This window comes from Parasteatoda tepidariorum, chromosome 6 (assembly GCF_982258835.1).
Source record: "Parasteatoda tepidariorum strain Cologne lab strain chromosome 6, Ptep-v5.0, whole genome shotgun sequence".
Lineage (NCBI taxonomy): Eukaryota > Metazoa > Arthropoda > Arachnida > Araneae > Theridiidae > Parasteatoda > Parasteatoda tepidariorum.
The window spans coordinates 46,875,866-46,903,787 of record NC_141760.1 but is presented as its reverse complement, the minus strand read 5'-3'; the positions used below and the strand labels follow the sequence as shown (position 1 = coordinate 46,903,787).

General features: G+C 28.4%; 1 protein-coding gene and 1 long non-coding RNA gene across 3 annotated transcripts in view; one reads left to right on the top strand and one right to left on the bottom strand.

Annotated features, from left to right (window-relative positions):
• LOC107451197 (homeobox protein cut-like 1) overlaps positions 1-12,369 on the bottom strand; it is a 579,855-nt gene extending 567,486 nt beyond the window's left edge. For both annotated transcript variants that reach the window (XM_016067217.4, XM_071178710.2), the window contains exon 1: positions 12,280-12,369. In XM_016067217.4, the coding sequence (XP_015922703.4) occupies positions 12,280-12,342 (63 nt within the window). In that variant the 5' untranslated portion in view covers positions 12,343-12,369. The remainder of the gene's footprint in view (positions 1-12,279) is intronic.
• Positions 12,363-26,943, top strand: LOC107451198 (uncharacterized). Its single transcript, XR_001585042.4, has 5 exons — positions 12,363-12,501; positions 16,122-16,203; positions 21,924-21,959; positions 23,002-23,065; positions 26,309-26,943. It is a non-coding gene; the product is annotated as an uncharacterized LOC107451198 (long non-coding RNA).
• Positions 26,944-27,922: the final 979 nt, after the last annotated feature.

The following is a 27,922-nucleotide window of genomic DNA, read 5'->3' as shown; positions in this document are numbered from 1 at the left end:
CTCTCTCTTATAATGTAGCAACAAGAAAATTAATATGATATTATTATGAAACTAAAATAATGTAAATTTTCAGCAATGGTAAAATTAGAGTTCAGTTAAACCCATTTCCGATAGGTTCACAGTATGATTCCAAGTGTTTATGATTCCAAGTATGGTTCCAAGACTACGAAGCCAAAATTCACTACGCCAAACGTAAACGACGTTTTTTACTCTGGGTAAGAGGAAATTAACTAAAATGTAGTTACAAACTAAACTTTACGCTAAAAAAAAAAGAAAAAAATATTCTGCGTAACCAGCTAACTGCTTTTTAAACGAAATGGGTAGAGTATGATAACATACTTTTAACTAAGACATTTTCTTTTAAATTGAAATAGTAAACGAACAGAAATTTTAAGCCTGATAGGATGGAAAAGGGTGACTGCGGGTTTTTGCATTAAGGAGAATCACATATTAATTATATATTATATATTAATTATATAAAATATTAAGTTTTAAAAAATGGATTAAAAATGCAAAAAAATAATTTATACTATTGCACATAAATTTTTATAGAGATAGCAAATTTTTATAAACACTTCCGTAATAAAATTTACTTATTATTATAAATCGTTAAAAGAATTACTGATTATTTATATTCTTATAATTTGAAACAAAATAATAATGTTTAAAAAATAATTCTTTTCATCGCTCTATTGATTTGCAATAAATAAGATCCATCAGGCACGCTATGTTTCCATTATTTATTAATTACTGACTAAGATAATCTTGAAAGGCAGTCATGTTTTAATTATATCAATATAAGCAAAGAAAACGAGGGTTATTAGTTTCTAAATTGCCTATAATTACCTATTAGTTTCTAAATTGCCGATATAAGTTTTCAAATTAAAAAATATATATTTATATTAATTTTACATATATATTTTAATTTTATATATTTATTTTAATTTAATATATATATTTTAATTTATATATTATTTTGATTTGTATTTATTTACATTTATATTAAGCTACACTAGCGTGCAAAAGTCTTTGGTCAAACTCAATATAGATGGTTGATTGGAAATGTAATAAATAATGTTTAATTGTATTCCTAAACATTCTCAATATCAACCAGAAAGCAAAGTTAGCTCTTTGAAAGTCATTTTAAATCAAATGCAATTTTCATATCAATCGGGTATTTGATTTTCATGAAACGATTTTCTTACATCTAAGAGTTGGTTGAAAATACAATTGAAAGATACAATTTTAACAAATAAGCATAAGTTTTGCATTTTATTTACGGAAATCGTGATTTTAACTTTAATTTAATATTGACATTTATTTTTGAAGAATTAATTTTTACAAGACAGAAAGAAATATTCAACTGAACTGAGTACAAAGATTTAAATTTAATCCAAAGAAGATTACATTTTCAATTAAATTGTGAGAAAAGTAAAAATTCTGAAATCAAGTGCAATATATATGTTGGCTTGACTAAATAAAACGAAAATCAACTCTACAAAAAAAATTAATTAATTAATTAAAATAAACCCGCATAGAAAGGCTAAAATGCTTTTCACGCGTTGACCAAAATCTTTTGCACGCTAGTGTAACTTTTTCTCCTTTTTTTCAACTGGATGTATTTTATAAAACAGTTACAAAAATCAACTGATTTTAAATGAAAAATTACAATAGACTTAAGTTGCATATAAACCTCACATATCTTGCAAGCTAATTTTTTGAAAAAATACAAAATTCAAATTACTTATTTTTCTCGCAATCACTAAGTCCCAATTGAAAGAAAGGTTTAAACAAAAGTTTATGATTCGATATCATCCCAAATAGCTTGATAATCTAGCTGCAACCGTTATAACAATAAGATTTTTAAATGATTAGCAAAAAAAAAAAATATGAAAGCTTGAAACAATGTTAAATTTAACTGTGCTACTTTACGCGTAATGAGGTTCACACTAAGCTTGCATAAACAGTCAATCAATTCAGTCAAACAATTGTGAGTTTGAGAACCTTAACATACGAAAAAGAAAAGTTCAAAAACAAGGATTGAAATAAAAGCTAAGACATTATATTTTCTTGAGAAGGTTTATGCGTGTATTTATTGAATCTTTAGTAAAAATTATATTAGCAACAATTAATATTTATAATAACATTTCTCCTCCGTAGGAATAGTGATTAAGCAGTGAATATGCTGTTGTTGTTGTTGCTTATCCTCTCTGTCTGACGGAGTCAGACAAGATCCACGAGTTCGTTGACTGAAAAGAAGTCGAAGACTAGGAGAGGATTGCTATAGAGATCCTCCTTAGAGAGTCCCATGCAATCCAAGAGGCAGTGAATATAATTGTATCAATAAAAAAAAAACCGGAAAACAACGTTTGCAGTATGGTTTCTTGCTGAGTAATAAGGAATCTCATTTCACGAGGCCGCAGGAAAAAAATTTGAGGTTTTAGATTTAAAATTTAAACAGTGAATTATTTCATACCTAAAAATTCCTGAATCGTAAATACTTGAACAATTTAAAAATTGAATTCAATTCATTTGGGAAAGATCTTTGCAAAATGGAACTCATAATTTCTTTCAAATCTCAGTAGCGATTTAAAGAGATAATGTTATTATTTTAATAAAAAGTAATTTTCAAAATTTTATCGTATGAAAGCCATACAACAAACAATAGCAAAAAACAAACAAAAAATATTTCTGAATAACTTTTTTTGAAATATAAAGAGAGAAAAAATCGACATTCACGGAAATTGGAAAATTGCATTCAAATATTTAAGAATGATCTATTAACGCTTGAAAATTAAATACATACCGTTTTTGCAACTTTGAAATTGTAACAGATTGAGTTTGAGAACTCAAATTTGAGTTTGAGCATAATGAGATTGGGATTTAATAATGCTCAATAGATTGTTAATCTTACGGGCTTCTAGTAATATCTTATAAAAACTGAATTCAGGGGAGTAGTTTAAAAATTTTAAATGGTGTAATCACTTTATAATTTTATCTTATGAATCAAAAGTTTCTAATGGAAAATTATCCGTAATACAAAACTTAGTACTTTCCTGAAAAGCAATTAAACGCGTTATGTCTTCAAATAAAGAAAATCGTGTTTTTTTTTAGTTTTGATAATGAGAGAGTGATTATAAATGTAAACTATTTTGTAGCGCAAAAATAATACTCAAAAATTTTTTCTCGGTTTACTGAAAGTTATAATTAATTTTGAAGTTTTTAAATAATATTTTTAAAGAATTAATTTCGAGTTCTTTATTCCTAAACTTATTTCAAGTTGATTTTATAAATGTAATGAAATGATAAAAAAAACTCTTGTTTCATGATAATATGCAACAGTTTTTCTATACTGCACTTTTAAACAGCACTTTTAGTTTTTTCGATGAAATCTAGCTCAACTTATTGTGGTAAGCATATCTAATTATTTCAAAGTTTGAAGGGAAAAAAAATTCTCAAATACTTCCATATTTTTTCCTGTAAAATCCAAACGGATGATTATCAAGACACAAATTTGGATTCATTTATAGATAATGATTTTAATGCTATCTTAATGGCCATAGTAATTCAGTACTTAGGGAATCGGACTACAGTCTGGAACGGGTCGAGATTCAATCTCAGACTCCGCCAAAATCACCGAGTATGTGCGATATGTATGCTCGTAAAATCTCTGGAATCAAAAGTCCTGTGGTCGGACACTGAGCTTTACCGTCTGTACGGGGATCTGGGGAAAATTTCCTTCCCTTTCAGATCCATTTCTAAATTGAGGAAATGGCCTCACTAATGAGCGGTGCGCCATCTGTCCGTGGGGTTTTGAATTCTGACGTGATTTCACCCTTACGGTACTCTCTTATCAAACGAAAAACGAATCTTTCGGATTTAAATTGCAAAAGTCCAATAGCTGGCGAGCTCGGCTTGTTCAAATGCCATTAAAAACGACAACTTATCTTTTATTATTGAAATTTGTTTGACTAAAGAGAGCAAACTTCAAATAACTTAATAAAAGATACCAGTTTTTTTTGTTTTTTTATAATTTTCCCAGTAAAATCAATTTTGAATGAGTGTTAATAAAATGCGCTTATTTTGCTAACTACCGTAAAATGGTCCTCGAGTAAAATAGATTAAAATTTTATTACTATATCGGTAAAATATATAAGCGATTAACAAAGAGAAGTGAATAACGTCAAATTAAATTGAATTCTTCGTTGTATGCTCGAAATTATGTTCCTTATCAAGACCTAAAATTTTCGAAAGATCTAATTAGTTTGAAAAAACTAGATGCAGATATATTAAAAGTAGGGATAGCAAAGATTTTAAATCACTTGTGGCACTAAACTTTTTAATTAGTTGCATTTGGAAAGAAACGAAAATGCCTCTAAAATTATTGTTACATGATGGACGTGAAATGTATAAAAAAAAACATAATTAGGAAACAAGAATAATTGTTACTCCTTCGTAACCTCTGAGTTATTTCCTTTATATTAAAAATTAATACGTATTAAATTCACTCTGATTACTAAATTTGTTATTTTTAATTTAGTTTATGATTCTATGATTTGTATATCAATGATTGAATTACCTGAAATAAAGTCTTTTTTTTTTATAAATATCTTATTTTTTTCAATTTGATACTTAATGCTTAACTTGTTTTAAAAATTTATTACTTATACCATATCACATAAAACCTTTTACGATAGTTACCAATTGTAAGAAATTTTTACCTTTTCTTCAATCATCAATTTTTTTAGGGTTTATCAAAATTTGAAAACTAATTTAATAATTATTTTATTGATATCGAAACGATCGTAGTCTGTTACGTATGTTACAATATTTGTGCCTTTTTCACAATTTTTTTAATTTTGTTCCTACACAGTGCAAAACCAACTCATCTTTATTTATGATATTTTTCAAAACTGATAACAGAGAAATTTCCCAATTTTCAATAATTTAAGAGTCTAACTTGTTTATTGCGAACGCTTATTTAACGAGATCCTCAGTTCAGCATGTTATTTTTAATGAATGCTTGGTTTAATGTTAATACCAGCATAATGAGAAATTTTTCATGAACTTCTTGATTATTTTTTCTATCAAAGATGTTAGGAAAAAAGCATATATTGTTCTTGAAAATAACCTTTGAAAGTATTTAAAATACTCTTTCGATTTTAAATCCTTCATAAGATATATGTAGCAAAACAACACTTAGTGAATTTTAATGATAATCACGAGGTCTCAGAGTGGCAACGGATACAACACAAAATGTATTTTGCTTGTATCTGCTGAATGTATCTTTAAATGTATCTGCTTGTATTTTTTCATATAAATTCATGTGAATCATAGCTTAGATGTGTTCTTTATTTTTAGTGTTGTATTATTTCATCAACAAACAATTTTGGCTTCTATAATATTGTTTCTTGCCCAACCCAGTACTACTTCTGCCATCTGTATATTAATGATTTTGCAGTGGTGATAATATATTTAGTGTCATAATTATTGTGCATCGGAATGAGTTAAATCTCAAAGATTCTAAGTTAAATCATATATAAGGCTCACACATTTTCCAATCCAGTGTAAATAAAAGACGAGACCCAGTGGCCGAGTTATAGGATTCTTCGCTCCAGGGCCACAGGTACAGGGTTCGGTCCTTGCACCGGGCAAAACTGACTCAGCCTCTCAACCTTTCAGTGGGTCGATACAATGAGTACTAAGCATGCTTAGGGATTAAACTCTGGAGTTTAACGTTCGGTTGACCACCCGTCTGAAACACCTACTCCTGCACCCCAGAGCCGAAATTCAAGTAAACTTGGATGGGCATAGTAAGCCTTGAACCCTCATGGACTGCCGTGCTACTGAGTTCTTAATTTGGTAAATAAATGATGATTAGAGTAATTAATGGTAATTAAATGATAATTACTTTGTAAAGCAATTTTGTCCATTATAACTTTCAATTTTGATGATTTAAGCCTGCTTTAACGATTTTAAATTGCTTCACTCTTTTCCTTCTAATTAGAAACTACTGTAATTAAAAAAAATTTAAATACAGGTGAAAATTGTTTCAGTTTCCTTATTTTCTCTGTTCTGTGATAAGTAAGACGATGAATAAAAAATTTCTCAAACCCTGCAAAATTCCAAATTTATTTAAGTTTTTTTAATAATTTTTACTTCTAATGAAAAAGTTAAACACAAAACTTCTACATCTAAAAAAATATTAATGATTTTTTTTTCAAACAAAAAGCAGATATCCGCGTTTTACTTTCATATGTCTCAGTCATTAAATACAGTTTTTTCGCAGCAAAAAAAAACCCCAAGATATATTTTAGTTTGTTCTGTTAAGAGATAAGAGGAACTGAAATTCAGAAGACATGATGTTGGGGAGGCCAGAAAACGGATGTGTCAAAAATCAATATCTGAAATACCATCCCTAGAACTTTATCTTTTCATGCCGTAGATCAGAAGAATCGATTCAAGGGTTTTATTTATTTCGTCAAGTGTAGCAAGCTCAGGAAGAGAGAGCATTCATAGCTGCCATTATCTGCGAATGAATGTTGATAGATATCTATCTGATCGATATAAATTTCTCCCGCTCCATATTTTATCATGTGAACATTCTGAAATAAATATCATTTCAAGTAAATTATAACTTATATCGAAGAAGGTAATAGCTAATTTGGATATTTCTAATTATATTTAACTGAATTAACAATACGATATGGTGGTTTAACATAGCTAAAACAATTGTCTACTTTTGAAATAGCAGAAAGTTTTTACGGTTTTGTTTTGCTTCCTCTTTTTCAAGAATACAAAGATATCTCAGTTGACTCAGAAGCCATTAGTCCCTGTTAATTGACTTTGATTTAATCAAAGCAGTCCGCATGCCATGGATACTAGACGCCTTGTAGATTGCAGTTCATTTCAAAGACAATCGCTCCATCAACAGGTAATTTCTCATTGCCCCATCTACAGATGAAATCATGATATGCTAATTGATCCATGATATGCTTTTGATGTAAGCTGTTTTAAGGCATATTAGCGTCAGTTAAACAGTATTGTCTTATGGGACACTATTATAATATTAAGGATCTATTCTCTTAAATATCAAATGCGGTGGGAAATATCATATCAAGATATTACTAGGCAAAATGCATGAAAATCTGATTGGATCGTACCTTACAATACATTTTAAGATCGCGTTAGCTACAAAGCAAGTGTTTATAGTTTATAATATAAGTATACTTTACAATTTACACGTTGTTTTTCACGAATACAAAGGACAATGAAGTAATACAGAGGCAACTGAGGTTAAATCCCTGTTTAACTTAACCTGATTTGATCAAAACAGCTCGCATGAAAACCATGGACACCAGACACCTAGTGAAGTGCCGCTCGTTTCGAAGATTATCACTCCATCAACAGGCTATTTCATCGTTATTTTACCGACAGGTGGTTTCATGCTATGCTATAATATGGATTTAATGCAAGCTGTTTTAAGGCACATTCGAAGTCAAATAGAAATATACTACAATCAATTAAGCGATGACTATTAAAATTATAATATTAAAAAAGCATAAGTGCTTTTAAAATATTAATTGGGAATTATGGGAGTATAAAAAATTAAGTCGGTAATAATTTGGTTTAACTTTTTTTAATTAAAAGATCGTCTTAGGAGCCACTCCAACTATATCTAACACTATTAAAAATATCATTTCAAATACCAAAATAATACTCAATTGATTCAGGCTGATGATTTCATGTTATGCTGACAGACTAATGGCATACTTTTTAGCAAGTTATTTCAAAATAAAATTTGTGTAAGCCAAGAAAGGAGCTAACCAGGATCGGTTTATTAGCTACTCTAATACCTGAAGCTGAGTGCTTTTTATTACAATTAGAAACATCATTGCAAGAGCATTACTAGACTACATGCTAAAACATTTGGTTAGTATTTGGAATTTGGACAAAGACAAGCCTCCATGGTTTCCATATTAAAAGGAATAAAATTTGTACAATTTAAAAAAAGAAAAGAACTTTGCTTTCTCAAATAAAAAATTTCTAAGTAAATTTATTGGTAATACTAAATAAAGTTTTTTTTTTATTTTTACATTATTAAGCCTACTCAATATCATAATGAAAGCAAATTAATGTTTAATGCCTAATATTTTAAATGCATTTAAAGCGTGCTTTGAAATAAATTTAAAGTAATATATAATGAAGAAATTAGGTGAAACTAAACTCCAGTATGATAACGGTTAAGAAATTGCCCCATAGTGGACAGATAGTAAGACGAGGTTTCCAAGGGATCAAAATTGCGATGACATGTCTTAGGATCATCTTCAGGGATGTTTCACACATCGTTGTCAATAGCCTTTCGTGCAATTCTAGTGCGACGTAAATAAAGTGCTACTGCTACTACTTAGGAATAGCAGTAAAGATAGCACCTAAAATTTATAAATGATTTAACTTTTTAAAAAATTTAATAAAATGTTTCTAAAAATATTTTAAAAATATTTAACAAACATTAAATCAGGTAGCGTAGTATTTTTTTTATGTCTACATAAAATTATATCTAAATTTAAGGTCTATGTACCCGAGTATTAATCACGTAATTATAAACCATTCGGCAACATCAGCAAAACAGACTATTATAGCTTATTTCGAAACATCAATTAGGACATAATATTAATATATCTTACAAATAATACTAATATGTATTTTTACACTATATTTTAATACTAATTTGCATTATAAAACAATTTGGTATCACAAAATTATTTTTCAGTATGTAAGATTGATTCGGTTTGAATTTTTTATTAATGTCGCACTGAAGCTATACTATCGGGCTTTAGCTAAAGTCTGGGATTCATCCTTAATCACAATCCAAAGACAATACTGGCAATTACCCCACACTACAGTATCACTGTTTAGATCTGGTTTAGATCAGAAGGCTGACGGCTATAATGCTGGTTCTGTTAATAAACCTCTACTGCGTCTACAATTATTGATTCTCATTCAATAGTTGATTATAAATGAATAATTCTCGACTACAATAATTTATCATTCTCATACAACATTTCATTTGCATTTTCGATACTATCCAACAGAAAACAACAAGAATTCATTTTCATGGTGCATCGACACAATAACTGTTAAGGAGGTAAAAGATTTTAAATATTTAAATGAAAAAAAAAATTTTTTTTAATTTAATAGTGAAACATGTCAAGATTATTTTTCCTAATTATAAAATCAATCCGAGCAAAATTCCAGGACAAAAAGCCTTCGTTTCTCTAGAACAAAAAATTAGGCTCTATATACCAATCGGGTGCGAAAAAGAAAAGGGCTTTCTAAAACCTCTATTTTCAAATTCAGGAAAGATTTTTATGGAACTTAAACACCGATTTAATAAAGTTTTACACAATTGTTCTAAGCATAATTAGTTAGAAGTAAATTGAAGAATTTCCTTTTTTATTTAAAGCAACTTATTTTTGTCTTATTTCCTAATCAAAATTTTACCAAAAACAGTCTTCTTTATTTTTGCATATATATATATATATATATATATATATATATATATATATATATATATATATATATATATATATATATATATATATATATATATATATATATATATATATTAAAAAATCAGAATAACTGTTTTAATTCTACACATTTAAAAAAAAAATAGCTCATCTGAAAAATATCATCCGATACCGTTCATCTCATGACAGGAGCAACTCACTTTTACTGCAGGACACCGCAGTTACTGTAAGGAAAACACTTTTACAGAAGTCGAACGGTGACTGATTTGAATAACAGTGTGAACGGTAACTGATTTAAAAATGTAATGCAAAATGCTGTAATTTTTTAATTTTGATTTTTATTGAAGGGACTTTTTCGTTTTAGAAAATATTTCATTTATTTTTCAATAAAAATAAAAATTTAATTTCAGAGTTTTCTTAGTCTCTGAATTAAAAGGAATTTTGTACGTTGATTTTCCGTGAATTCGCATTGACCAATCATCAATGATCTTTTAATTTCAAAACAGAGTGGTTTATTTATTTCTAAATAAGCCCAAAACGTTTAAGAAAATTAAAATCATCAAGAAATCTTTTAACTATTTTAAATAAAAGTTCAAATTTCTAATTAAGTTAGACAGTTTTCATCAAATAGTTCTAAGAATTTTCGCTAAAAGAAACTTTTTGCGTCTGAATTTTTAATAATTTTAAATTAATTTATCATAAAATAATAATTTTGTTAGGTATAAACACAATTTCCTTCAATAAATACAATCAATTATTTGATTATAATGCTAAGCATTTCATTATCTGTGCAAATGATGAAGTTATTTATAAGAGGTTTAGTTAATTACTTTAAAACAAATAGTTATGAAATATAAATTTGTCATAAGATAAGTCCTATAAAAATACTTCTCTTGAATCATCATTGATAACTCATGATCATAAAAAGCGAAAGGACTCATTTTTAGATAAGCAAAGCATTAGATAAGTAAAGGACAGGAAGGATCATGAAAGTTAAGACTCTACTATTACGTGACCAACAATATGATTATGGCAATGTGGTCAGTAATGCGCACTGACCACCTTTACCTCCCAAGCAAGATGGTACCCATTTATCTGAAGCTGGGTGGACTTCAAGCCGATACTGGGAATTGAATCCCAGTTCTTCATAATGACAGTTCAGTGCCTTTACCACTAAGCCATCGCGATTCAATTGTAAAATAAGTATTTTATTTTGCAGTAAAAAAAAAAGGTGAACGAAATTAACTACAATGCTACTGAATATTTAAAAGCTCTTTGTACTTTGAGTATTTTTAATAAATGATTTTAAAAAGATTATTTATTCAAAAGATTTTATACTATAGTCAGAAGAAAAATTCTCATTTTAATGTGTTAATAAACCAAAGTTTATGAAAAAGTTAATATTTAATATTCCTGTCTACAGTCTGCTAATTTCCTATCCTTCTTTCCTTACTTGAAAACACGAATGAATTATTGTGAATAAGTTAAAAACGGAATAAAGTATATTTCCTATGCAATGAGCCACCATTGTAAAAAATATCATACTTCAAGAGCATCATCCACCAAATTCCTATAGTATAGCTTCCTTATAAACATCGTATGGACATTGCGCAATGATTCAATCCATGACAGAGTCTCTAATTCTTTTTTCTAAATCACAAAATGAGTATTTTGTAGTTTAAAACAAAAAGAATTTTTAAAACTAATTTTGCGTAATTTTTTTTTTTTTTTTAATTTTAAAAGTATGTATTTGTTTAACTAACTGTAAACAAAAGCTAGGTTGGTAATGATTTTTTCCTGCTTTTATCTTTCCGAAAACGTCAAATGCATTTCACGACAGTATATAAATATTGATTTATTTTTTTTTTAATAATTTTCCACAGCTTTAATTTCTTTATTTTGTTTAATTATATTTTGTTTCACAAACTTTTTTTCCTTTATTTCCTTTCAAATAAAAGTCTATCCCTCTTCACGTTTCACAAGAATCAATAAATAGTATTCGTTTAATTTTTGTTTTCCCCTTGAAATGGAAAGAAACACATGGTTTAAAATTCGGTTACCCTATGCTGTCATAGGTTAAAAGGAAAAGTTCAGAACAGGAAATTGCATAAAAAGACATTATATAAGTAACGTATTAAATGGATGCTTTATAAGGCATATACTCTTTTTAAATTCAAAATAGAACTTTGTTTACAAACATAAACTTAGTAAAACTCATCAATATAAATTCATTTGCGAAAACTAACTTTTCTTGATTTCCATTACAACTATTTTTAGAAGTTATTCATATATGTAATATTTATGAATAAAGAAACATGCGGCAATTGTTCCATTGGATCGCGGCAAGAATCAACTGAGTCTGCCGGCGCAGCATCTAGAAATTAAAGCGCGTATACACTGCGCGAGTTTTAAACTAGAGTGCACATGGGAATCAGAGAGTGTCAAGCTTTCACCCCCGCACGAAAACCCAACATAAATGCTTGGACGAGAAGTAGAAAAAAATTCTTTTCCCAGCATCTTCCAATTGAAAGAGATGAATCAAAAGAGCAACATAGAAGCGAATCCCCGTTGCTCTTTCTACTCTTTAACTGAAAGATCGGAAGAACCATTGATTTCAGCTGATAGTGTATCAATAGATGTTTTTTTACAACCCTCCCAAGCGATAGTTGGTCTTGAAGTTTTGGAATAAGCATGTCCAGATATTCATGGATCGCTTTAGAATTTGTAAATTATAGTAAATTCCTACCTGCAACTGTGGTAAGTCGAAGTTTTTCCAGTACTGTACCAAAGACTGAACGTTCGCAGCCATCTTTGCCCAAGACGAATGACAACTAATTTGTCCACGTGACCCAGCATCCCTTGCATAGCCTCGAAACCAAACAAGCACTTCATAGCCAGAATCAAAATAAAGAACACCGACAATCCAAAACATGGAATGTCTTGTGAATGTTCGTGCTGGAATAATTGGGTATTTTAAAACTATTTATTGTTGCTAGATGATGCTGTGATCAAATTAAATAAAATGTTACAAATTATTTTGTTTTTTTAATATTTATCTTTGTTACAACTTCCCTTGTTTTCTTTGTTGTTTTTCGAAATTCCGTACTCTAGCGATAAAATGTCACTTTGTTCAGTTATTAAATTATAAATTAAAAGCAATTTTCTTAGCAAACTTAAAATTTACTAGCCTAAATCTGTAGCAGAACATCTGTTAACAAAAGCCTTATTATAATAATAAGTTTTAGTGAATGGCGTGTTCGAATTCCACTGAAAAATTTTCAGATAAACTCTAGTCTTATATTTTTGATATGTTTAGTTTTCTTTTTACTAATTAAAATACTGTGTTGAAAATGCTATTGTTTTTGTAGATTTCAATTTGCATTAAAACATTAGTTATTTTATATTTTGTTTGCATTACGATTTGTTGTAAACAACTATTAGTTTATTTAAATTTAACGTATTAGAGTATTTAATATTTGACAATAACGAGGAATGTTAATTTTAATTAAAGAATTATGTTTTCTTTTCATTCAGCCTATCTTTTTTAACTATTTGAAATAATGACTTTAAAGTCTATTGCTTTGTATAGAAGCTACAATTTCTGTTACTTGGAAACGAGAGTCTTTTTTGCTTTTAATAGATTTTTATTATCTTAGAAAATTATTTCAAGAACTAATGAAAGTGTAGTTTTTGTTAATGAAAATAATAAAAGTAATAAATTTTTTTAGAAACTTTTAAGATGATTTCCACAACAATATCTATCCGAGCTTGAAATAGCTGAAAATTTATACTTGTGCAAGCATTTTTTTTTTCAATTGCATATAAATAACCTACATAAGCTGTTGAAAAATTACATTAACAACATTACATCTTCAACAGTCAAAACTTTTATTTTAGTTTAAATTAGAATCATTAAATTTACTTTGTCAAGTATACTTGTTAACAAAGAAGTATTAGTTATTCTTAGCAAAGAAACAGCACTGATAGTGTTCATTTAGTAAATGCAGAGAATGATTATTGATAATTAAGTAATATTGATGAGTGATGACATTTTGCTTTAAGGCGACATTTTAAAAGCATCAAAGTCACATTTTTCATCACATTTCAATTTTATAACTTTCATAATAATTAATGTATACACAATGATTGGGTCAAACTTTGTTAGATAAATTCTTTTTCATGTAAATAATTTCAATAAAAAGTTTTATCAAATGTAATAATTTTTTTCCCTCCAACTTTGGTTTATACTTTATTTGCTTAATCCAGAGAATTTTGGTTGAAATTTGAGACACTTAATTGATATTTTACTATATTTTTGATTAAATAGAAAGAAAATATTAAAGATTAAAAAAAATGTCATAATAAAAAAAATTTGTAAAAGTAAAAATTACATGTTCAATTTGATTTTTAATATTCCCCAGACATGTCTGCAACATAAATTATGAGCACCGCAAACTTTTATGAACAAAAAAATCTGTATTAAAAAGACTTTCTACGAGCAATTTGTTGATTTTTGTACTTTAAACCCTTTCGCCGCCACCTCTTTTTGATGAAATTCTTTCGAAAATCACTAATATTTTTATGACTGAGTGTTTTAATTTTTATAAAACTCTATTTATTATTATACATATCAGCATATATTTCTTTAAATTTAGCAGTTTTTTGAAGATATAAAATTATTTATTGACTTAACCTTGTTTTATCTTTTATTAGGCTATTTTTTTATAATGAGTAGCACTAAAAAGTTTTCCTCAATGGGGATTAATTTTCTGCGAAAAGCATTTGCACGTTCATGCACATTATGCGTATCTGGCGAGCGGTGGCACTAGCATCAATATGTTGCTAAATTTTGGCAACGACTGGGCAGTGGTATGTTTCAAAAAGACCTATATTAAAATATACCCTGTTTTCTTGATAGCAGGGTTGGGGTTTTGGACGTCCTAAACTGGTTTTGGACAGGACATGTGGGTTTTACTGTCTTAAACTGGGTAAAACTGTCCTAAACTGGGTAAAACTGTCCTAAACTGGGTAAAACTGTCCTAAACTGGGTTAAACTGTCTTAAAGTGTCCAAAACCTTGAACTTTGGTAAAAGGTAAAAATTCTATAGGTGTAACCATTGTGCACATAATAATTACATGTATCATTAAATATTTGAAATTTTTTATACAATTTACTATAACTTATTAAAAGAAAATAATATAATATGTAATAGGAAAAGGTTTATAATTTTTGAAGCTCCACAATTCATTGAACAACGAAAGTGAATAACTAATCCTTTAAATATAAATATGCTTTTAATACTGATAAATAATATTTTTGCATAAGGATAAATATGGCATTATTAAAAAATAATAATTTTTCTTAAAAAAAATACCAAATTTGTTCAAAAATTAACCTTTTATTTTTCACAATATTTTTTTAAAAAAATGTTATAATTTCTGCATCACAGGATGATAAAAATGACATCTATTTTTTTTAAAAAAAATGTTTTTTTAAACATAAATATATTAGTTTAAATTGTAAATACAAAATAACTGAAAAATGTATTAACAGTTTTGAAGGGCATAACATCAGTTTCAGTTACTGACACTAGTGATGTATCACTACTTTGCTAAAAGAATTGAACATGAATGAAATAAAAGTATTCTTGAATAGTACTATAGAAAAATAAACCTGTTTATGACGAACCAAGCACTTAGTCCCTAATATTTTAACCTGTATGGTAAGGCCAAACTTCAGTTATGTACTATTGAATGAGATGGCCAATTGAACTTGATTACTAATTAATCTTCCTTTGTTTAAATTGAAGAGTCAAACAATATTAATAAAACATTATACTTTCAAAAACAAATATTCTCTGGTATGTTTGATTATCAATATGTTATTAGTTCTATGTTTATTTTACCTCTTAAAATAGATTCAGATAAAATTGTGACATAATTTGAGTAAAAGGGTTTTGGACAGGACGGTTTAAACCGTGGATTAATCCATTCTGTCCTAAACCTTGCCAACCCTGCTTGATAGGTATTGCTTTTCTTTTACTTACTATCACTATTTTGGTTTGATATAGTGTTAATTCTTTTCAAATCATTTTACAGGGTGTTTCTTTGTCAGCACCAAGTGTGAAAGTTTTATCTAAGTTTTGTGTTTATTAAATTCAAATTAACTCTTAGCCCTATAGATATTAAGACTTGGCAAAATTGGACAGAATTATTTTTTTATGTACACCATTTTCTCATAAAATTACTTAACAGGATTTCCCTCTCACTCCCCCCTTTTTTTTAGTAAACAATAAGTTTAAAGTTCAGAAGAAACTAGAATTAATACCCAGACGAATTATCCTTTTCTCAGTGTTAATCATCAAGGGGTAGCTTTTCATTGAATGTCAGGAGAAAATAAGTTTTCTTTTTCATAATAAAAAAAGTTTAAATAATTAAATTCTGGGACAAATACTGAGGGATTTTTAAATGTAATTTTTACTGTTTTCCTTGTGTATTAATCATCTTCTTATTCTCTTTGTTTAATTTTTTTTTTTTTTATTGTCCTTGTCTTCGATTTTCAATTATCTTGTACATTTTATTTTTCAGCAAATATGAAGTTTTTCCATATCAACTATACAATAAAGCAGAAAAATTCACTTAGGCAAAAAACTGGCACTTAATAAACTAGGTAAGAATTGACTACATAATTGCTTTTTACTTTTATTGAAATTTTTAAGCTTTGAGATGTTTCTGTATATTATGCTGTTATCTAGTGAAAATTCCCAAACCTTGTGAATTGAGTAGGAAGTAGCAATAGAGAACAGTTTATGTAAAAATATCACTTTTAGAAAGAGTGTAGCTTACAGTTAAAGTAATAAATCTAGTTATTATTAATACTAATCAGTCAATATTAATAATAACGCATCTTTTAGTCAAAGTGAGAAATATCACTAGTTATTAATTTTAGCGGAAATAATTGATAATAAACAATGAAGTTTACTTAATTCTATTTTGAACATGTGTTATGGTTAAAGTGATAAGTTTGGTTATTATTAATACTTGCTGGTAAAAATTAATAATTACCATTTCTTTTGGCCAAAGTGTGATATAAAAAGGGGAGATTTTAATCACTAAGTCTTGGCAACTTCCGGACTGCGACCTGCGAGAAGCTAAAAAGAAACATCACAGAAAGGGACAACTCGAAGGGTATAACTCGTTGCCACCCCCGGGCAAATATCTACGTGCTTTTTTTTCCCACTTTTAAATCAATTTGGCGATTGTAGTTGGCGTGGCAGATCCCGATGCGGAAATGTCCCCAATAAAAAGCGAAGGAATGCCATTGACTTAACTTCATTGGTAATTATTCGTAAGCACCGGTTAATGTGATAAATTTGCTTAAATTATTCACTTTAACCGGTATATTTGGTTATTATTGATCGGTTAATATTAATAATAACTGACTATTCAAATTTACAGTAACATTTATATACATATACAGTCAAACCCTGCTATAGTGAACCTTCAAGGGACTGAAATTTCGGTTCACTATATCCGTTATGCATGCAATTTAACTAATGGTTCTCAAACTCCTCCCTTTTATTACACATTATTTAAATAAATAACTGAAAAATATTATGCAGTAGCAAAAAAAGTGTTATTTTTCATTACTCTTCGTCTTGCGTACAAAATAAATATTAGTAATCTTTAGCTGATGAACAATCCTCAACATCAGATATGGAAACACTTCCCAGCTCCGCTTTTTAAACCTATCTAACCTGCCATTCGAGCACATAAAAGTAGCCTCATAAAATCACTTAGCAAATTCATCAACATTTTTCCAGATACTGGAAGATTGCGGCTTCTTCGATTTGTGAACCACTTCAGCAATGCTTTTTCAACGTCCTTCTGATCTTTTCTCAACTTTTTTCTGCCAGCTAAATTTTTTTCATGAGCAAAAATTATTGATTGCCTATTTTTCCATATGTTATAAACTGCAGATTTGGATAGTTTATATTCCCTGCAAATATCAGCTTGATTGCATCTATTTCAATTTTTCTGATTATTGAGGGCCTTATCAACATATATTAGTGTCCAACTCTTTAACCAATAATGAATAATTACTCATTCCCTCTGACAGAAAATGCATAATGATCCCACTGACACCTTACAGGTGCATCATCTGCCTGGGTTGGAAACATCTGCTTGGTTTGTTTAGGGATGGGAAAGTGAGATAAAAGAAGCAAACAGGAAAAATGCTTATCGCTACATTACCCTCTGTAAATGGTTTTAAAAATCGGTATATGTATTTATTTTGAAGCAGAAATTTCAAAATTATTACAAAAAAAATGAGAGAAAAAATCAGTCGAAGACAGAAAAAAGTTCCCTATATCCAACTTCCTCACTTTTTTGGTTCACTATATCCACAAAAAATAGCACTATACGTGTATAGCAAGGCACGGGACCAAAACTTTCGTTCACTATATCCGGGTGTTCACTATAGCGGGGTTTGACTGTATATTGCTTTTTTATCCTTTTTGTTTTTATTGTACTTTATATATACACATATATTGCAATTTTTATCCCATGTTATATGTTTTCGATTACTTGGATTGTATTCATAAAATACTTAAGGACTCTAAAATCAATGCTTGATTTGGACACCTTTAAGCATTTCTTATATTTTAAGCTGTTTATGGTAAGGAAAATAATGGTTGTAATGATAAGTAGGGCTACAAGTTTGTTGCGAGAAAAAAGACCCGAAATTCCAGGGAAATTTTGAAAATTACGCAGATTCTAAACATAAAAAAATTCACTATATAAATGATGCAGATGACAGAAATTACACAAATAATAAAAAAAGCTTAAAAAATACACAACAGTTCTTTTAATTTCAAGCAATATTAATATTTTTATATAAATGAACAAAATTTTGGTACAAAGTATTGTACATTGTCAGATTATTCTCATTTATGCTTTGTCTTTCATTACTTAATACATTTTTATACTTGGAAAATGATCTTTCTGCTTAACTGTTTGTAGGCACCGACAAACATCGAATTGCCAATTTTGGATAGTGTTCGGTCTATGATTTCCAAAATTCGATCAATTTTCCTTCATCAATGTGCAATTCCTTGACCGTTGCTTTGTAAGAAGTAATTGTTGTGAAGACTCAAACATTCTACATTCAAACTACTAGTTACAAAAGCCTTATGTCCCTCTCATCTAAGAAACTGATCCCTATTTAAGAAATCACAAGAAGCCACCCAGAAAATATTGCCTGGATATGTAGAAAGGCAGTAGAAACTTCATTGCCCAGTGCAATGAAGTGTCTGTGTTACAATTTTTCTGTCAAAGATTTGATTTATAACATTTTCCTTCTTTTGTGATTCCAATTTCTTTTGTACTCTTACTGACTTCAGGAAGGTAATCCTATCAGTCTCTTACCCTCCCTAAGTGTAGAAAGACCACCTTACATGACAATATTGTGATTATCTCTTATCTCTGAACTATTTTCTTGTCATTTTGTTATTGATTCACTCCCCTAAATATCTAATAAATTTTACATGTTCAATTTCAGGTTTCAGGAAAGTAAAAAATTCTGTTAAATAAAAGTAATAAATTAAAAATGAAAATAATTTTAATTTTAAGTAATTTTTACTCAAATCAAAACATATTGAAGAATTCGCTGATTTTAGGAAAAAATAGGATAATTTCGCAGAATTTCGTGCCGCGACAGACCTGCTACCCTAATGATAGGAAATTTGTGTAATACCATATTTTTACTAATACCTTTTTTGTTGCAAAAATATAGAAGTTCTGTTCCAGAAAGTAAGAAGATGGGCTTTGTTAAATAATTGAAACTGTAATGTGGTATATAAAACTGTAGCTCAAGAAATTTTAAAACCTAATATCATGATTTGTAAAACAAAATGTCGTAATTCATATTCACATGAGTTTTAAGATCAATGTGGCAATTCATATTCAATGGTTTTTAAAATCCAATATTGCGATTGGTATTCACATGGTTGTAATATCAAACATCGATTTTCGTATTTATACGTGATTTAAAAATTATGCATTGCAATTTGTATTCATGAGATCTAAAGATTATGCATCGGTATACGTTCTTACATAATTTAATTTCGCGATTTTTATTTTTTGGTTTTAAAAATTCAATGTCGCAATTCATATTCATGTGATTTTAAAATCCAATATTGCAATTCAAGTAAGAAGTTAGTGTTTTCTTGAATAAGTTGCTACAAAGAGTGTGATATTTTTCATTAATAAGTAATTTAATTAGAAATGTTAGTACAAAAAATTATGTTAAATATGAAACACGTATAGTTTATAAATTGATATTTTGATATCAATTTTTTTCACATAAAATTTTCAGGGTTTTTCACTTTATGTCTCAATTACCCCTAATTGGATTATCATGTTTTGTATTCCTATCTTTGTTTTTAACAAGTTGGCAGCTATGGTTTTTGAATAACAATAACATTAAATAAAAGGCAGACTTTTCATCGATTTCCTTTAAAAAAATTTATAAGTCTTGCAACATATTTTAAGATAAACTGTAAAACATAATACCTGAGAAATTAACTGAGACTATATCAGCTTGATTTTTATAAATTACACTAGTATTTTATTTCTTACTTTCTTGTACAAAACTATAGAAAAGTTATTGTTTTTTTTTTTTTTTTATAAGATTATTTTATTTTATGCTTTTTTATTTTAGAATTGGTAAAGTTTTTAAAAAAGTTCAGCATAATTTTTTTCTCATATTTATAAATTTGGTTCTGACTGTAAAACTCAATTGGAAATTCAATGTATTTGTAAATATAACTAGGAAAAAAAAGCTTAAATAAATCTGCCTATCTACTCTAATATTAAAATAGTAGATATAGACTAAAGATATAGGTTTTCTTGTGTTAATTGAGTTACAGTACAAAAAAGATTATGTATGACAGTTAATACTCTTCTGAAATTTAGTGGAAATTTTATTGAAAATAGGTCAAAATCGTGCTCAACCTATGGGGAAAGTCCGGAGTCCTAATTGCATTAGAACATTTCAACTACCTAAGACATTGCTCTAATCAACTCTATGAAATAATGTATAAAACTTTAAAGACATATACCATCACAATTAAAAAGGCTAACATTTTCCATTCTTTTATTTATTGTCTTTGGATGACTTAAAGACAATAAATAAAAGAATGTCTTTATTTATTGTCTTTAATAAAGACATTATACTTTAGACGGACTTTAAAAAGACATTATACTATATAAGGCATTATACTTAATACGAATGGATTAAGCATAACACTTTTTTAGAAATTCATCTGAGGAAAATAAAGATGAACTGCAATCGGTATAATTTGATGTGATGTTGCTGCCAACTTGCATGAGGTGGTCTCGGCAATCAATTTTCTCCAGTATTTATTATGTTTGGTGGACTGTGAAAACCCTGTTACCACAGTGCAGAAGTACCTATATTAATATATTTGGTACCTATTAATATCTGCACCAATTACCATAATACCAGTAGTACTAATTACCAAAATTTATTGAACATTATTGGTCTCAATAATATATAGCGATTTGTTTACAGTCCGCCTTAATAAATTAGTGCTTTTTCAGACAAATTTAGAAATACTAAAAATTGAACAGACTAATTAATATTTGTAAACCATTTTTAGAAATGGGGGGGGAGGGGGAGGTCAAATTGTTCCTCCTAGCCAATGTCCAAATTTTAGAGCCATAGCACAATTGGTTCTGGAATTATAAGCGATTTGACATACCATTCCAGACAGATATAATTACTGAGTAAATACAAAAGAAAAAAATTTAACAATTATAATTAAAACAATATTTGTGATAAATTTTGCATAACCTTTTATTCAAGATGCAACTAGAAGTCAACTGACCGACCTTAAAATTTTAGTAACTGCAGCGTCACCTAAGGCAAACAGTTCACCTCTGGATGATGTAATACCAAAAAAAATACATTGCTCCATGGGAGAGAGCTAACCTCACATAAATTATACTTTTGAAATTTAAACTTTTTCCATAAACAGAAACAGTATGTAAAAATTTGTGTAGAATAGTTGAAAACTAAAATTTAAATTTAATGCTCTATCTATTAGCTTCATATTTTGTGTCACAAAGTGCATAAGTAAAATCAATAATCCGAAGTGTTTTTTAAGTTTTCATTTCTATTAATTCAACTAATGTACCAACCTTAATCATAATATAATATCAATTCATTTAACATCTCTTTTATAAACTCCTTTCAAAATAGTTTGTTACAGTCAAAATTGTTCGAATATATAGAGGTTTTGTTTTTCTAAATTTATTCATTATTTTCTTGTTAACTGGTACTAAAATTTTTTATTTTACTTTTTCTAGACAAATATTTTGACTGCCAAGGAACTTTCTCTCAGGGTAAGTTTTTTATTTATTTTTTCATATGACTAAAAAAATTATCTGATTTTGGTTTCTTCAAAACTTTCTAATACAGTACACTCTCGATTATCCGTGCGCGGATTATCCGTGCTCATTCCGGAGTCACACAAAAAATATAAAGAGAAACATTTTCAAGATTAAAAAAATTTTATTCATAAAGTTATAACACTACCAAATTTTTGGAACGCAATATTCGTTATTGGATTGCAGTATATGGAACAAATCGTCTACGTTATGGATGGTATGGAAAATCGTCTACGTTATCACGATCGTGGAGAAAGATGATACCGCTTGATGAACAATCCTCTTTAGATGTTCAAGAAAAATATGATGACAGTACGTATTCTCAAACAAGCAAAAGAAATCTAAGGTTTCGAAATTCTTTATGAAGAAAATTTAGAAGATTAGTTTCAAAGTGATGCATGTGAGCCTGGCTTCCAGTATTTGACTGATGAACACATCGTTATGTTGTTAAATCAAATAGTGATGATAGTAACTGATGCCGAAGATGTAGTAAATGAATGAAATACAATTTCTCATTCAGCTGCTCTGTGGAAACTTTATTAGATTATTGGGAGGATTTGATTACGGTGACATTACTGCGGTTCGTAAAATATGTGTATCGATATATAGCGAAGACGCATTACACATTTTTTAATAAGGAAAATTCCTAGTTTGATGTTATGCATGCAAATGTCAGTCATTTTTATATTTTTTGTACTGATATTGAATTTTTCTTTAATAAAAGGAGTTTTCGGATTATCCGTGCTTTCCGATCGTCCGTGCGACCTATCCCGGTGATTAACCCGGATAATCGGGAGTGCACTGTAATAAATTTAGTAACACTGACCAATAAAAATTAACATCAAAATATCATATCTCTTTTGACTGAATTTTGTAAATGTATCTCTTATTCAAAAGTTTCTATCTCCTCTAATTTTAGGTGATTTTTATCAATAAATAATAAAAAAATTGAATGATGTTAAGAATTTCTTTCTAACATCCCTCTAATATTTTTTAGAGACCACGAGAAATGCTAAGGGCAGTGTTTTACCTCTGTTAACTAAGAAATGGTCTGTTTTCAGGTACCATATAACAATATTATTTTTTTTTTCATATTCTCTTCAATAACTATTTTTTATTTATGTTATTGCTGACACTCAAGCTTTTGAGTTTTCTGAGTAATATTTTTTTCCAGTGGAATAAAATAAGAACAAATAGAACTTTTATGAAACTTTTATCAAAACACAAAATTTTGGCTTACAGCTTGTGGTATTAATACATTAGCTTTGATACCAATAAGAAAAATATTTTCTGAAACTACAGAAATTTCATAGTAGTTGGTTGGAATCTGTGTATGGGGTTTGTAATTTGCAAGAATGCAGAAGGATCAGCTGGTTATTTCCTTTCAACTAAAATCTACGATTAACTTGTTTAGTTTTATGTAATTATGTAAACAAGTAAATCTATGATTAACTTGTTTAGTTTCTGATAAACAACAAAAGGTTTTTTTTCACTTTTATTAGCATTAAGGAATCAATTAAAAAAATCAACTTAATTTTTATGTCTCTAACATTACTAGCATTAAATTTAAACTAAAATAGTTATTGTAGCATTTTTTTAATTATTGGCTTTATAAATTGATGCAAATTTATTTCTATGAATCCTTTATATTTATACTCCTAATCCCTAAAAATAAGAAAATATAATCTAATTTCTAAAGTAAAGTAATTCAACCTTTTATTGAAATCAAAACTGTCAAGTATCGCTGCAATCTTATTCAACTACAAGTCGTGTATGTGGATTATTATTCTTTTTATTTTTGGTATTATAAATTGTTGCCCAATGGGAGTGGGTTGATGTTAACTATGTTATCAATTAAGTAAGTAATTAAATGCAACTGAACCTTGATCCATCTTTGTATAATCTTGTTTTTGCTGTTCTGTCACAAATACTATTCTTAAAATGTTAATAATTACCCTTTTAGATCGATTTTGAAAATAGAAAATTCCCGGTTCTACTGTTATTTAAAAAAATATTTCATGTTGAGAAGAAAAACAGTAATTTCTGCTGTTAATGATGAAGAATATAAGTATTTACATAAGTACTACAGTTTGAATAAAATTCCTCAAAAAGCACATTTGGTGTTTATGCATTGATTGATGAAAATATTTAAACTTTTGGTATCAATTCAAGAAATGGTTGCAGAAACTGAAGAAATTACTAAGAAATATTGATGAAGACTTTGATGCAGAACCACAACCAGTGTCAACATTTGCAAAAAGTCCCAAAGCCTTTGAAACAATAAGAAATTTTCTGTATTCATGCAAACTTAAAGGAAATGTACAGAAATCTGATAAACATGTTGCAAAATAATTGTTTGCGCCATGAAGAAAAGTGTGCATTTGTGTTTATTCATTTTTTTTTTCATCATAAATATTTATGCTTTGTGCACATAATTTTTTCAATTAAAATTTTTTATATTTGTTTTAAATTTTTCTTTTACTCATTTAATATTTTGCATACATTTTCAAGAGATTATTTGAAATTTAGCATATGTCTCATACAGAGTGTGTAGCCAAATTATTCATCAAAAAATAAGCACTTTTGGATCACTCAAAAAATATTTTTACACACTTTAAAAAATATCATAACTAGGCAGGGTTGGAAAGTTTTTGACAATTGACGGTTTTATCTTGTTTTAACCGTCGTCAAAAGAAACCTTTTGGCATTGTTTTTGACAATTGTCAAAAAGTCATGAAATTTTGAATCATGTGAAACAAATGGCGTTTTCATACGCTACGTTGAATTAATTGTGAAAACGTTGAATAGAACAATGTGAACTGTATCCTTTTGCATAATTCGAAGCAATAATCAACATTTTAAAGGAAAAATCTCATTTTGAAAAAGGGAAAATTAAGCACTTTATATAAACACTCAATGAAAAAAACACCTTTAAAGGCTTTTAAAAAACGAAAATCAAAAATGCACCCTGTCCTGTATTCACCCTTATTTGTCTTTTTCCCATACCTATCATTCCCAATGAAAAATTATCCATCGAGGTCCTACTATCTATGCATGTGAACAATTTCTAGTTATATTTTTCTCTTTCTTCAGTCTTCATTGTTTTAATGTAAAAATAAAGAGATAGGCTTTTTTTTATTGTTATATTCTGCCAAAATTTTTCTTCTTTTTGCACTAAGCGAAAGCTCATTTTTGAGCATTATGTATCAAGACAGAAAACTCATATTTTCTGGCATACCCGAAACATGCTTAAATTCGAAATATTTTAAATCTCGTTTTGCAGCAATATGTACCAGAACTTAAACTTTAAATAGTGACCAACATCCTAGGACATCTATTAAAAATCTAATCAAAAATGTCATAAGATATCCAGTATACACCGTCCAAAATTTTGCTGGAAATTCCCAAAATGTCGGATTTGGTGTGTAAACGGTACCAAATGTAGAAGGGGGGGGAAAACAAAATAAATATATTTGATACAATCTAAATGTTAATTCATTTATTTGCATAAAAAAAAATTAAGGTCATTTTTAATATTAAAAAAACGATTTAGTCTACTAATTTAATAAATTAAAGGTTTGGTTACTAATTTTTAGGTGTTATCCCATACAATCAGCATAGAAATTTGCTTTAAATAGAGTGATCATTACTTATGCTCATATGAATTTAGTGGAGATTATTTCACTGATGAGAGTTAACCCTTTGCGTTAAAATTCTTTTTTAAACTTTAGATATATGTAACACAATAATACGTTTTAATTTTATGTAAAAATTATATTTTATAGTTCTCCATCGTGTGGTATCTTTCAAAGCAGTCTCCAATATGAACCCCTGGTTTTCGATAACTTGTGTCGCAAAAATAATTAGTTTGGCGTCATCCGCCTTTAATTTTTCTGTTGGAACTTACAAAACAATCTTTACATATTCACAGTGCCGCAATATATGTAGTTTGCTGTGGTGGCTGAGAGCAGACATACGACTGGAACAGTAAAAAAGCATTGGTGGCTGAAAGTAGACATACGACCACAAAGGGTTGAATTGAGTGGAATTATTTTTAATACATAAGAGTCAAACCTACTTCTAGTAAATATACTATTCCAGTGTTTGCACTTGCAAAATATTTGCCACAATGGTCTTATTATTTTCCTGGCCATGGCTACAATCTTGCAGAATATGAAATTCTTTATAGGGTTAGATAACTGGTCACCTATATTCAGACTTTAATCAGAACCAATTTATGTGTGACATCTCTTATCAAGATTTCAAATGACTATAATTTTGGTTATGTTTTGTTTCTTTTTCAGCATAAAAGGGCTTATTATGCAAAGCAGAGTAAACGTTACTCATGAACATATGAATTGGATGGGGATGAAGACTGTTTCACGGATGAGAGTGAAATTCAATCAGATTATTTTGGATGTATAAGAGTCAAGCCTACTCATAGAAAATACATATTCCATTGTTTGCATTTCCGAAATATTTGCCTTAATAGTCTTGTCATATTTCCTGATGTAACTGCAATCTTGCAAAATACAGAATTCCTTATGGGGTTCGATAACTAGCCACCTATATTCAGACTTAAATCATAAACTTATATGTGATTAAAATTATTTTAATTAATTTATTTTGTTTTCCAGCATAAAATTACTTGGCATGAAATCAAATTTAAAAAACTATATGATATTATTAGATTTCCGATTAAATCCATGGATCTTGAACTTCAAAATTGTTTCATCTATTTTGAATGGTAACATTAGTCTAAGTTGACTATTTTAGTACCACAACTGTGAAAATGCCTAGGACTTATCATATCTGTGACCCAGGATTATATATTTGATAGAGTGTCAGAAGTCATAAGAGAATGATGAAGTAAGAAATATTGTTAAAAATTCATTTCTAAAAAGTATATTTTATTGAATAAAAAATTATATTTAATGAATTTGTTATTTATTTAATTTTCAACTTAAATGCTTATTTCTAAGTACTAGTAGGTTCTTTTTAAATTGGTATAAAAAAATTGGAAATATCATAAATTATGAATCAAAAAACCGCTACTTGATTATCGAAACTTTGACTTATAAAAATTTATTGTTCACTGCGGAAAAAAATATTAACTATGTTAAAAGTAAATATTTTCCTTAGAAGAAATGGCTTTTTCAAAACATTTAATTAAGTACAAATGTCAGTAAAAAAAAAAATTCTTCTTTACTAAATAATAAAAAATGTAGTTAATAAGAGGGGGGAATAAAACCTTGAATTTATTCATTTTTAATTGAATTCAACCTGTTATAAAAGATCACATCTACAGAGGTGATTAATCAAAGGGTTGATCTCGAATGTGCTAATGAACTATTAAGGTATGAAATCGGGCACAAAAGTGTAATTTCTTTGAATAAATATACCCTTTTTGCGACGAATTCAAATTCTTTATTATCAAAATATAAGGGTAGATAACATTGTCCCAACAGTTTAACCGAAAGAACGGTCGAGAGTTACTGAAATTTTACTCTTTGCGTACATCGGGAAATTAAGTGAATCGTAAACTTTATGAAACACCCCCGCGGTGCGGAGGCGCAAGCTCCAAATAAATAACGCTGTGTTACAATTAAAAAAGATTTTCATTATAAAATATTTTTTTAATTCACTTTACAAATAATAATATCCTTTAACTAAGCTTAAAGATAATTATTGTAAGATTAGTAAGCTACTTTCTCGTATTTAGATATAAATTTCATTTCAGTCGCTAACTGTACACAATATTTCAATTCAATACCTTTTCTAAATTCCGACTTTCCATCGCAATTACAATTAAAATAAAATTAGTGATCATAAATATCCTAATGTCTTTTCACCATAGTGTTTTTGTTCCATATTATAATTTTTATGCTAAGTTTAAGTTAGGGACCACCTAAGTCTGT